The sequence below is a fragment of the Asterias rubens genome, chromosome 1 (genome assembly GCF_902459465.1).
Source record: "Asterias rubens chromosome 1, eAstRub1.3, whole genome shotgun sequence".
Taxonomy (NCBI): domain Eukaryota; kingdom Metazoa; phylum Echinodermata; class Asteroidea; order Forcipulatida; family Asteriidae; genus Asterias; species Asterias rubens.
Genome location: NC_047062.1, coordinates 21,467,102 through 21,480,769, shown reverse-complemented (window position 1 = coordinate 21,480,769; position 13,668 = coordinate 21,467,102). Strand labels below are relative to the sequence as shown.

General features: G+C 39.9%; 1 protein-coding gene across 1 annotated transcript; it reads right to left on the bottom strand.

Annotated features, from left to right (window-relative positions):
• On the bottom strand, positions 1 to 13,668 carry LOC117294994 (cap-specific mRNA (nucleoside-2'-O-)-methyltransferase 1-like). The gene is made up of 20 exons (XM_033777561.1): positions 13,402 to 13,668; positions 11,881 to 12,254; positions 11,229 to 11,387; positions 10,570 to 10,662; positions 10,179 to 10,250; positions 9,642 to 9,812; positions 8,672 to 8,864; positions 8,221 to 8,339; positions 7,554 to 7,650; positions 6,832 to 6,964; positions 5,967 to 6,146; positions 5,280 to 5,394; positions 4,667 to 4,735; positions 4,115 to 4,249; positions 3,274 to 3,402; positions 2,605 to 2,696; positions 1,942 to 2,058; positions 1,328 to 1,440; positions 832 to 940; positions 1 to 489 (listed from the first exon to the last, which is right to left on the bottom strand). Exons 1-20 carry the CDS (start codon positions 13,490 to 13,492, stop codon positions 351 to 353), a joined length of 2,700 nt encoding a protein of 899 aa, XP_033633452.1. The 5' UTR covers positions 13,493 to 13,668; the 3' UTR covers positions 1 to 350.

The following is a 13,668-nucleotide window of genomic DNA, read 5'->3' as shown; positions in this document are numbered from 1 at the left end:
TTTCCTCATACAGTGCCCTTTACCAAGGAGAAAAATGCCTTGGTACCCTTGCCCTTTCAAAAACGAAGCATACATGACTGGGATGGCTGGGTCTTATTCAGGTTTCCACTGGCTCAGCCAGTGATTTGATTTTGGAAAGTTTCTCGCGGTGGGTGTCTGAATCTCCTTGAGCCAAACACCAAGGAGGTTAGAGTGAGTAAAGAGTTGAGGGCAGAGGGGGGAGTTGGGTTAAACTGCCTCTCAGAGAGGTCCAGTAAGTAACCCTTGGGAAGTCTCTCTTTGTCGTAATGGCATCTGACTCTTTGAGATCTGAAGCACTTTGGCTCGGTAGAGGTTGGGGGGGGGTTGTCTCATTCTGGTTTCCGCTGCCTGTTGACGAGGTCCAATAAATCATCTTTTGAGAGTTTCTCTTGATCGTATACCGTCTGACTCTCGTGAATTTGAACTCCTTCTTCCCACACCCACATCAGTCTGTTCAAGTGACAAGCTCTAGAGTAACACATACAAAGAAAAAAATCATATTAGAACTACACTACATTGCAGTTACAAGTTGTGTTGTAAGTTTGTTTCAGGGGTTATTGAAGTGATGCATTAATCCAAGAATGTTGAGCGAGGTTTTTACCACTTGATGTGTGACTATTTAAATTGCAATTCCCGAGGTGCCCTGTGCTTTTGAAGTGGTACTCTCTGCAAGGTTCCAATAACAACTTTCATTTTCCCAATCGAAGAAGTGCATGAAGGAAAACAACTGAGTAACTTGAGACGGACTTAGTATCGAGAACAACCACATTGTTTACATGATGGGCAAGACATCAGAAAGAGTGCACATACCTGAATGATGAGATTGAGACTGGTGGGCAGTCAAACCTAGACTCTCTTGTGTTGGCGTTGTAGAAATACTTTCTCTGATTCGTCCTACTCCAATGCATTGTCCATGGCTCTGATGAGAGAATAACACCAACGTCATTGACGTATGTTTTTCTATGACTGTCTACATGTATGTTGTTGAGGTTTGGTGGTCGATTTGTAACATTGTGCTTTAATGTTATTGGCATTTGTCTAGGAAGTGTACAAGATAGCAGTACTTTATCACACACTGTAGGGCCCCCACAAGGGCATGGAACTGAAAATGTTTACTGGACTCGAATTGTTGCCACAAGACCAGACTTGTGGCAATAGAGAAAAAGCATTCTATACAGTTCAACATTGTTTTTTGTAAATTGTTTTTATTTGAACAAGCATTTATCTCATTTGTCTTATGGGTCAGTATATTAAAAGTGGACCTTCAATTCAGCAGTGGTTTATATTAATATCCATTTCAGCTTACCGTTGATAGTTTTAATGAGATACACCCCTGCGGGAATGAAGTGTCTGTCTGCGTTGTTTCTGAAGCACAATCGTTGCTGCCGTCCGGAACCCTTTATTTGCTTGAATTCAAGTCTGCAGTGTAGACAAAAAATTAAAGAAGAAGACAGGAAATTGTTGGATTGGTTTCAAGATGGCTTTAAGAATTTGTTATTATTATTATAAGGAAGATTGTTAAGGTTACAGAAAAATTATAACACCGCATACTGTTTCTGGTAACAGTTGAATTTCTGGTCAGTGAATGCTATGTTTCACTTGCTTGGTTCCCTAACATAATTATAATTAATACATTTTCAAACAGGAAACCAACCCTAGTTTGCAGGAATTGTGTACAGATGTTCAAGTGATGGTCATTTTGTTTGTTAAGATGATCTTCCAGTCAAGGGAACTCGGTAAACTCCCACAAGGGGACATACATGTAAACACCAAGCTGGCAACAGATAATCTTTCTCAAATAAACAATGGTTTACATCTGTGGTTATGAATTGCACAAATCAGAAGTTGTGATTCAGTAACTAGGCGACAATACTTATTCTAGACATTATGAAATCAGCGGCCATCGATCTTTTTTCTCACCTGTCGAAGATCTTATTAATCTCCTCAAACCGGTAGACTTCCTTGACCCTCAATGGTGTCTGGCTAGCCTTGGTGGGCTTGTGTATAGCCTTGACAAACAACTCAGCCTTGATGATTCTGAGGAAAGGGGATCAGAAAAGATTGACAATGACACCAACCATGCTGTGGTTTGATTACTGTTGTTGAACTTTCAGCCATCATCATCAGGATATATTGAAGAGGGCAACGCCATTTTCATTTGAGAATCTTAAGGTCTATAGGAAACTTCTAAAGGGGCACCAAAGCCAAGACCAGGGGCAAAGAAGGCCATGGCATGCTTAGCCTCCTTGTAATTCCAGCCCGTAGAAAGGTTTTTTCATTTGCCAAGGGCACTTCCAATGGATAGTCTATGGGAAACTTGTGAAGAGGCACCACAACCAGAGCAACAGCATGCAGGGCTAATGTTGACTGTTATTGACGAGGGGCAACAACCTGTGTAGAGCATCAGTAGAAGCGGACACCTAATGTCATCGTCATCCAAAGCAACTGCTTTGCAGGGGACCACAAGCCTTTTTTCCAGCTGCTCTGTCTTGAGCCGATTAGGTAATCATGGCTGGGGTCGGCATCCTCTTGCAAGTCTCTGAGCAGACTTTGGATCATGCAGTAGTAGATGAGTAATCTTACCTCTCAGTGAAATGGAGATGTCTTACATCCTCTCCTCCAAGCCACATTGCATCCAGCATATGTAGAGCATAAGACTTTCTCTGTCCAGAGCCCTGTATATATAAACAAAACCTCATTTACAAAGAACTTCTAAAGCAACTTACTACGTCACAAGGTTGTCAGCATCACCTTGAAAATATTGTTCGCATCTAAACCTTTTAAGGTTTCAATCTATGATGGGTATGATTGGTTGATCGATTGATTTATTTATTTATTGAATTTAATCAAAAATATGGCCAAAACTGGAGGACTAGAAAGATGAGGGCTTCTTGGAAACTTATTTTGAATCATCCCTCGACTGGGGAGAATGTGTGCTCCTCCATCATTTAGGCTCTGTGAGCTGGAAAGGATTGCTCTTTACTTACACCACAGAGGAAGGAACATTAGCAACAAAAAACTCTGAATGCTAGAAGTTGATCAGAACCAAGCTGAAATGTGGCACGACCGAAACTTTGATCTGTTTAAACCAACTCCGTACTTGTTAAGTGGTGCATTACAGAAACCCTAAAAGGGAACATCTGTGCACACTTATAAACCAAGTCAAGTGTGGATATTCCAAGGGGTTGAAATTCCGGTAATTATAAGCAGTGGAAGGCCAGCCCAAAGGTTTGTAAATTAACCTTGACCCACCTCGCCTCTCAGTTCCTCTACCAGCTCGGCTTCAAACAGCGTATCTCCAGGTAGTCTCAGGTTACACCTCTTGTCAAACTTGGTCCATTTAGTGGCAGGCCTTCCATTCCACTGGAATACATGTGATCTCTGTTAAAAGACAAATTTAACAAAAACATGACTAGAATTCTGTTTTTCATTATCGATGTCTCAGTCAGAAATAAAGTGTTTGCTATCAGGAAATCACCAAGAATATTGGGCATGACTTTGTATAAACTGATGTAAGGAAAGCAAATAACTCACCAGGCAGCAACTTTCATCATTGAACTGTCTTGTTTTATAGACGAATACACAGCAAGGTAGAATGAACTTAATATTTAAAAAAGAGGGTGCTGGACAAGTGGGGACCATCATCATTTGGCCAGCTCAACAGCTTTACTCGATTTCATCTGTTTTGTTTTGCTATGTTTGGTGTGTTTGTTGAGCTATTGTATCCTTACTATTATTTCATGATGTGTGGAAGTCACCTACATGTAAGGTAATGAACATGGATGTATTCGCTATTTTGTTTACTTCCGTTTTATTGTCGTGTCGCCCTACTTTGTACTTTAACAAAATTGTTTATTATTATGGAGCAGCCCAATCTTTTGTAATCGCTTACCTAGGATAAATAATTTTTTTAATTTGAATTGAATTTGAACATACTGAGATAGGTTTTGTCTTCCAACTGTAATTACTTTCAGCTGTTTCTCAGGGTCTGTAATGCAATTCTAAGCCAGTGAAAATATTATTTCACAACATTAATTTTTGAGGTACGACTTTTGTGATCCCATTAGAGGTTGAGTCATTGAGTTAGACTGACCCCTATCCCAATGACGTAGATTCTCTCCCCACTAGACACCATACAGCGGTAGTCAAAGATACTGCGGATATTTCTACATAGACTCTCTCTGTCTAGTATCATTGGAGTGTGCTGGAAGTAGTCGTTGCTCGCATCCTGTTCAGAAAAAAACACAATAAAATGTTGAGTACACACCTTGCAGTGGATGTTTTTTTAACCTGTCTCAACCTGTTCTTCATGAAATTTCTTAAACACATCTAACAACTTGAAGTTTTCAGTTCATAATGCAACTGGAAAATATGAGATTTGAGGCATTGCGTGGTGAGGTATTGATGTAGATTTCAATTTTGTTTGCGATGACACCATGTGTATATTTTTGGAGTAGATTTTCAGAAATTTTGAGATTTCTCTGTTCTGAAAAGAACCGTCTTGCTTATTAACTACTACCTGGGCAGAAGGTAGGAAATTGCAGGGACTACTCGCCTTTTTGTTTGCTTAGTGGATCAAGGAAATTTTTCATTATTAACTTTCACTGCCATGAAGTGAGTTCTTAATTGGTCTCAAAACGCCTACCTTATTGAGTTGATTAAACTTTGTCATTGGGTCTGGAAGCTTAGGTGTTGACCTTGTCTCCCCTGGTACCTATAACGTGATCAAATAGAAAAGGCTTACCAACAAAAACGCTCATGTAACTTTAATAAGAATAAGAAAGACCATGATGATGGGCTTTATGGACATTACGACCATCCTACTCCCAGGAGTTTAACTTCAGTAGATCTGCAGTACAGCATTCATGCAGTTAAAAAGCTATGGAAAGACCAATTACACATAATTTAGAAGCACAGTAGCACATTGCAGGCTGGCCTAGTGCATCTGTCACTTATAAACCAAAGTGGATGAGATTGAATGGTCAGACAGAAGGAGGGTTGACTGTCTACTGTGAGGATGCATTCACCACATGCTATTACATTGCAGGCTTGCATTTAGTTTATCATTAAAAACCACAGTGGATGATACTGAATGATCAGACAGTAGGAGGGTTGATTGTGTACTGTGTAGATGCATTTGGCATATCTTATTATTAGAAACCAGTGGATGACATTGAGGTTAAACAGTAGGAGTGTTAATAAGAAGCTTTCAATCAGAGAAAATGAAGCAATTGATCACTAAAAGTTGACATACTAACCCCCCATAACCTAAGGCACTCATCTCTCATCTCAGCCTGCCTCGGCTCTAACAGCTTGGTGTTACGGACGAACGCTTGAATCTTGGCAAGACCTTGGGCCTGAGTTTGAGCTTGGCTGATGGTTCAAGAGGATAACAAAATTAGTAGGGAAAATTGTAAACTGTTTTTGAGACAATTTGAAACATTACATGTGAGTTTCTTTCACGGCAATTGATTTCTTTCTATTTAAATCCTGGCCTCCAACTTTTTGAAAGAAACTTAATCAATTAATGCCCAACCACCCTTAAATGTTTCGCAAAATGTTACAATTGCAAAAAAACAATTAACAAAACCTTTCAAAGTAACTTAGTAGAGGACTGTAGAATTAATTTACCCCCTAACTTCTACCCGAGTCACACATTTTGTTGTGGCATGGTGTGCGTCCCCCCCCCCCCCACAACCACACTGTGTCTTCATTGTGTTCTGGGAATCTCACAAATTCTTGAGAGGATTTCTGAGGGGGTTGGGGTACTTCTGTACTCGATTGTATGAGTGTAACGTAGTATAGGAAAACATCCCAGACAGGGCACCATTTCGGCCAGCCATTATGCATAGCAGAATGTTTAGCCTTGAATTGTTTTGTGCACCACTGAATGCTAATTATTGAGTAGCAAATGTTCATTTGCTGTAAATAATTATATATCTTACAGTTCATTTTGCTTAGTAATGTACTGAGTAAACTGCTCATCAGCTTTGATGACCTCTAGGGGTACCACCTCCAAGATGTCATCACTGCTGTTCTTTAGTCTGTTCATCTGCTTGTTCAGCTCAAACATGTAATCATGGATGAGGTGGGCACCAGACCGCATTCCTTTGCACACAATGTAACTACAGAAAAAGAAAAATGGACAGTTGTAGTTTGTTGTTGTTGTTAATTAATATCAATTAATCTTCAATAGATACAACCTACATGTATAGTGCCAGGTGGTAAATGCCTTTAGGGAAGAGGACATCTGTAGTGAACATAATGAAGAAATTTCAATTAAATGTAATTGGTCAGACAATTATTCTTAGCGCTACCTTGGGCCCAATTTCATGGAGCTGCTTTAAAAGCACACAAAGCAGCTAAGCACAACAATATGCTTACCAGAAAAATATTACCAGCTCAAATACCATTTCACAACTATCGTCTGTGACTAGTACCCTGCTCGTTCTTGCTTAGCAGAATATTTGTTCAGCAATATTCACTGCTTACAAATTGGGCTCAGGGGTGGATTTCACAAAGGTAGTCCTAACTTAGGACTAGTCCTAGGCAATGCTAAGAGATAGGACCAGTCCTAAGTTAGGATGAGTTACTGGTCCTAACTTAGGACCGGTCCTATCTCTTAGCATTGCCTAGGACTAGTCCTAAGTTAGGACTACCTTTGTGAAATCCACCCCTGGTCTGACTAGCATGCAGCCTTCTTGTCTAGTGTTTGCACGCTGGGCTGGAGTCTAAATCAACCCTTGAACAGACAAACGTATATGCACCGACTATAACAGAAGAACCAGAGATTACTCATTGGAGCCTTACCGTTCCGAATTGGCAGGCCTGCTTGTGACTGGTTTAAACAAACACACTTTGTAGAAAGCTCTGTACAAAAGATAGATGAGTCCGATGCTGAACGGAGTGAAGAGATCAAAGGTCTTGCATACAAAACTACCACCTGCAATAATTATATGAAGAAAGTCATGTAATTAAGGTTTTTCAGTAGGCCAATTGGGAACGTTAAGGGGCTACTCCAGTTGTCTGGATCAACATCCCGTAACAAAGCCTGGTTCATCATCATCCTCATCATCATCATCATCCTCATCATCATCATCCTCATCATCATCATCCTCATCTTCATCATGAGTTGAGCAAAAGTCAACTCTTATTCTCTAAATTATTTGTTGCGAACTTGCATTCGCAGGAAGTATGAACCGGACTTAGAAGCTGTGGTTTGGCTTGACATTTCTTTTTTATGAGGACAAGTATTTGCCCTCTAACACAGGGCACCAAGGCACAGGGCACTCCTACCCTTTGTGAAGTAAACACTTATTGTGAGAGATGGGCCTTTCCAAAATGTAATGGACTGGCAGTAGTGTATGCAGCAGAGCTATGTAAACCCCTTAGCAATGTTAATGTGGTATCAACAAGTTTTATTACCATGGAAATTGTGTTACCTCGAGAAAGACTCTGCTAGGGTTGAAACAACGGGCCATTAACTATTTTTTGCCAATTTTTGTTCTTTACGGATTACTTTTGGAACCTACCTTGTCTGAGAATTGAGAGTGCAACAAGAAATTGACACAGGAGAAGCTGCTTGCTCAGTATTTCTTGAATGTTCTCCTGACCAGCCACTGAGAACCCCTACAAATAATCCACACACACTTTATAATTATCTGCTTAAAAGCATATGACACAATATGTCAATCCGAATCATGGTAACAGCAATCCATATTTCTGCAGATTTTTTTTTACAGGACTTAGGGAAAGTACCAAGTATACAGTTCTTTACACACTTCCGTGTTTGGTAAAACACAAATAATATTCTTTTTACCCGATGCAAGTTAAGCATCTTTGTCATGTTGTCTGGTTGTTGTGTGTGTCTGGCTGTTTATCTGCCTGTATATTGAGCCTTGTTGAAGAAGTTGTTTTGTCAAAGGCTGTTGAGAATATTTTTTCCATTTTCTACCATTTAATAACTCCATCAAGACTCAAAGTGAATGAGCTCTCGTAATTACCTTCTTTCAGCAACCCCCCTCCCCCACCCCCCAAAAAACCCTCACACCCCAACAAATGTTTAATGATCTATATTTAACGTTGAGACAACTCCATTGGCTCTTCTCAAAGCCACCACTCCTGCCAAAGAGGTTTCCCTCCCAATAATTTTACCAGCAGGATTCACAAAACTTCTTTCTATCACATGTTGCCTCTTACCCCATCAGCCATGACGAAATGCACCCCCTTGTTGTCAGTGTTCTCATACACAAACCTCCGGAATTCAATCTGGTTCTCACTCATCATGATGTCCCCATTACCGTCAGCACCATTGACACCTGTCCACAGAAACAAAATGGAATCTTGTCATGACTATTACAAAAGATTTGGGGTTGAACAATGAAAAATTGACTAAGGTGGGGTTCGAACCAAACACCTCCGGATTAACGTACCCGCGCTCTACCAACTGAGCTTTCTTGCCCTATGTTGGCGGTCTCCCTATTTTGTCAATATCTTTTTGGGGGTTGCCATTCAGAAGCCATTTAACCCTTAGCTGTTGCACGACAGCCTGTCGTGAAGCCAGGGATCACACCCAAATTACGATACCGCCTGGGAAGCAGCAGCCACGGGATCACCTTAGTTTTGTTAAGAGTGTAAAGTGTGACCTCACCGTAATGAGGTTCAAAGTACTCCGGTGATGCAGCAAAGAATTCCTCCAGCTTGAAGTCACATGGACCCTTGATGGTGAACCCGAAACCCTTGGTTCTATACTTCCTCCTCCACAGGACGTACTCTGAGAAGCCTCCGGGGCCGGCGCAGATATCCGAAAAGTACAGAATCTCATTGTGACCACATAAAGATCTCTGTGTGAAAGACAGAAGACAGACATCCATGCATTAGAAATATTGTTCTGACCCAAGTTGTTAATCTGATGTTTGAACCACACTTCTTCACCTAAAGTCTTCACTAAAGTCAACTAAGGCTCTGTAAACATCAATGCATATAACATATTTGCACAGATTATCAGGGAATTGCTCTTTTTAGAGTTATTTTGTTTGCTTTTAAAGAATCCACAGGCCTCCTGTTTGTATTAACTTTTCAAATCCTGAATTACCCCAAACCCTACAACCTCTTCAGGAAGTTGTCCGATTGCAGAGGTTTGAGGACTGTTGGCCACTGATGTTTTTTACAGTGACTGCTATATCTTCTGACACCCCTTTGTTTCACACCCTATGTTTCGATAACCCTTCGTGATCTGTACACTAGGGAAGGTTAGGTTAGGATAAGGGTTAGTATTAGGAAAGTCCAATAGGGGTGTCGAACCATAGTTACAGTGTAACCCTTTTCGCAGGGCCAGGCAAACAAATCTTATCAAAGTTTTGATGGGAAATTACAAAAAAGGGAAGGACAGTGGAAGATTTTAGGATGCCTGCGGGCAAGTGGGGCTAAGCAGTAAGGGTTTTAATAATGATATCAAATAACTTTAGTTAAAGTTTAAACAATTTAAGAATCTCTGTGGACAGTTGTGTTCCTTTTCCTCTTTCCAATGAGAGTTGAGGTCGGGGTAATGAAATGCATGTTAAACAAAAGCCTTTCTCAATTTTGTCTTCTCTCTCTAAAAAGAAAACATTAATCTCTACCTCATGCCCATCTTTTGGCGATGTGAACATGAAGTTGAAGACGTAGTCCATGTTGGCCATCTTCATGGCAGCCCTGTTGAGAAAGATACCTCCCCTGAGGGTCTCGTAAGGATTGGAGCGTGTCCTTGCTTGCCTCATCTCCTCGGGATCTTCAAGCTTGTCGAATGCTGACTACAAACGAGGAACAAGTATTGGAGAATAAGAACACTGAAGAGATGCCATGCCTCAAAATAATCCCGGGCACCCACAGCACTTGCAATGGTGCCCTGTGCTTTTGCTGTGGTGCCTTTTTCAAAGTTCCGATACCAATTTAAATTTTCCTCAAAGAAAGACCCCATTAAACCAGATGGAAATTGCTGTGCCTGCCCCTCAAGATTTAAATGCAAGGCCTGAGATGCTATTCATAATTATGGCCAATACAGGTTAACCTTGCACAAGGAAATAGGGAATTGAACGAAGCACTCAAGAAAGCAGTTTAGAAAGACAAGAAGTTGAGTCAAGGGCTGTTTACAGGTAGAGGTATACATCAGTTCCTACCTTTGCTTTCAACAGCTTCCTCAGTACATCTGGATTGCAGAAATGGGTTTCGTCATCGATGAAGTCTTTTCTCTAGCAAAGAAAAAAAAAAAAACAACGAAAGAGATGTAAAATTGTAGGTTGGTTTCCTACGGGCTAAACAAAACAAGATACCTGCATGATGCTATGTTGTAATGTGGCCAAGGAATGTGGCGTACTTAATCATCTTTTTAAAGTTCTGTCTCAACATGGTATTTGTAAAGCTTTCATATAGAAACTATCCATACCAACCATAATGCCATCTAACATCTCCAGAAAAAAACACGATATATTTTAGTTACTTGGCACAGCCCTTGTCTGTCATCGCTTAAGTGAGGACCTCAAGTTCAGTAGACTTTCTCTTCAGTATTACCTTTTCCCTTTTCCATTCTTGCCATTGGGACAACTCATACTCCTCTATAGCATTACAGGGCGGCATCCATGTGAAGGTTTCATGAACAGAGATCTACAACAAACAGGGAGCAGAAACGAATTCATAGTTACTTGTAAAAAATGTAAATGTGATATTTATTGAGTGTTTATTATAAACAGTTGTCGAGGTCTCTAATCAAATTGGACTTTTCTTTAAAACTGTGCAATGTCTTCTTCCTCTGCTTGCTTACAAAGTGTTTGTGTATTGTGGCTTCATACAATTCTCCGCTGACTAAGTGTTTGTGTTGTGGCTTCCTAAAATTCTCTGCTGACAAATTGTGTGTGCGATGTGGCTTCATCAAATTCTCCACAAGCCAGTACCGTCTTCTTTAAGGACAGCCTGCAAGCACGATGTGAGCTTTGATTTATTTTAAATGAAAATTAAGGTCCTTTCTTGAAGTATGATGCAGGCTTGTACCATCTTATTCAAGGACAGCCTCCACGCCCAATGTCAGCTTTGGGCTTTCACTAACACAATTCATTGTGATTTTTTTTCGCCTTATTGTTTTTTTGTAATAAACAAGACCCTTACTTAATAGTTCCCTAGAAACACAAGTGGAGAATGTGGAAGCTTGAAATACAAGGATAAATCTAGAGTACCTCTTCTCTTTCATCCCACACCAGATCATCTTGGGCCTCGAACCCTTCAGTGATGTGGCCCAAGCCTCTCCTCCCTCGCTGCTTAGAGGCTTCAACGATATCAACACGGCCTTCACCAAGACGACCAAGACCTTTGCCCTTCTTAAATCCCATCTTGGCCTGAGGAAAACAAATTGAAATGATGGAATGGATAGATATACGAGAGGACATCTACATATTCTAGAAAAAAGAATATTATTACAAGAAACTTGTACAGTGCAGTTTTGTCAACATTGGTATAAAGTATGGGTTTAATTGAAGACAAATCCACTAGTCCCAAAAAAATATCCAAGCTTGGAATCAGCATTCTTTGCCCTCCTTGCGATTAGGCATTTCAGTCCATAGCTTTGAGACAGATGGAGGCCTAGTACATTGTACATTTAAAAATCGTTTGCCATTTTGCTGCAACTTATATATCCTGTGAGGAGTTTGTTGCAGTAATCGACAGATACAGACACAGATGCAGGCCTGTATGCTTCGTTTTTGAAAGGGCAAGGGCACCAAGGCATTTTCTCCTTGGTAAAGGGCACCCTATGAGGAAATTGTTAATCAGGCCTGCCATTAGGCTAGTAAATTTGTACAAGAGTGTTTAGGATTTAGGATGAACACAAACCATCATATTCTGTGCTGAAATACTGTATTTGCCACCACCAAAGGCAGGTTCTTCCTTCGGTGGGGATGCCGTAACAGACAAAGAAGCCGAGCCATCCACGGAATTCTGGCTGTCCGTCTGGAAAAAGCAATTTGTTGATGATGACATTCCGAACCCCATCATGGGTTTATCTTCAGTTGGAGAAGTAGAGTCCCCAAAGTCACTGAAAGGTGCGTATGGAGGACTCTTCCACTGATCTCCTGAGTTCGGGCTTTCCACCTTTGGGGAAATTTGACTGAGACGTGGACTGATTGCCTCAGTGCTTGAAGCCCGTCGACCAAGTTGTAATGGCGGTGGTTGTTCATCTTCACTACTGGAGTCTTTGAATTCGAACTCTATGGCACAAATGCACAAAATTCTTTTAAAATTTCATTGGCAAAGTTGTTTGATGGACTATTTTTGTAAGTATTTTTTTAGTAGCATTGCTAACAAGACAAAGAGGTTTAATTTCAAATATTTGTTTCCGCAAACGTTATTTGAAAATTAAATCATGTTATTTAGCCTAGTGTAAAAATACAAAGCTGTGCTAGCATGGCTAGCTCCCTCCAAAAATCTATTGAGCTTAAAAAAAACTGCTAATGTTGAGAGAAATGTTTCAAAAAGAAGGATAAGGTCCTTTTTATAAAAATAAAAAAAATGAACACACTGTAAGTGTAAACATCATTATTATCAAGTTTAAAAACAGTAAACTTTATCAGCTATTTTGAATAAAAACACAGAAAGTTTTCATAAAACTTGTTTTAATATTTAATTTTAATTGTGGCAATGAGAATCAGAAAGTGAGTGAAATCTAGCTGATGATTAGCTTGAATCTCATCAAACTGTGCAACTACTCCTTTTTTTTATTATTCTTGTTTACATATAATATGTTTTTAATCTCTGTAGCAGATTTTAATTTCATGATGACTACTATAAATATAATAATACTAATATAGGGGCCTACATGTTAATTTAACTGTAACAAAACGGTTGTCTAAATACAAATACAAATTACAATACCACAGGGGCACAGACAAACAAATCATGAAGAAATAAGACAGATTTGATTACAAAAAAAAGTATGTTGTGTAAAGTTATTAAAGTTCTTTCTAAGAACGGAACTCCTTATGATTGAAACAAAAGTGAGTTGTTTTGATTTTTCCTTGTTTATTTGGAACGTTTATATTTTAAAAAGCAGTCGACTGGCACGGCTGGCTGGGTGGAAAATCCAGCATCGCGTCGGCTGTTTTGTGAGTTTTTTTTTTTTACCGATGTCAATTTTACGAGTTTGAAACTGAAGTCAGACAATATGTATGCGCTTCCATATTAAAAACACGCCATTAACTGCTCTTCTTGAATATTGCATTTCATGCATATGGAATAATATGGTCATATAGTTTAGATAGTGCGCGCTTTTTATATAAACTGGGCGAATTGTTACTGTGTGTATTTGTATGGGGTTATTTAGTGAGTGAGTTTCAGGTCAATCGCAATATAACTCACCATCGACAACCGGTGGCGGCGGCTGAGTCTTGAGCTTCTTCTTTGGAGGAAGCTGCGATGACCGTCGCTTGCCTGTTTTATATTTGTACATTGTACCTTCTCTCAAAAAGCACGGAAAATTTACACTGTTTTGGGGCTAAATTGTGTCTAATTTCAGCGTGAATTTTCACGGCTGTTTGCTTTTTGTAGTACACTAGTAGCTTGACCAAATTTGGTGGCCATTTTGAATTGATGCATGATGGGAGATTTTAATCCTCAACCTTGATC

Bases quoted from the DNA above. Each gene is read 5' to 3' on its own strand.
- LOC117294994 (XM_033777561.1), bottom strand. From the start codon at position 13,492: ATGTACAAATATAAAACAGGCAAGCGACGGTCATCGCAGCTTCCTCCA. The intron at 11,388-11,880 runs GTTTGTGTTCAT...TGTTTTCCTCAG, and splicing joins TTTCAGCACAGAATATGATG to GCCAAGATGGGATTTAAGAA. The intron at 9,813-10,178 runs GTAGGAACTGAT...CCTCGTTTGTAG, and splicing joins GGAAGCTGTTGAAAGCAAAG to TCAGCATTCGACAAGCTTGA.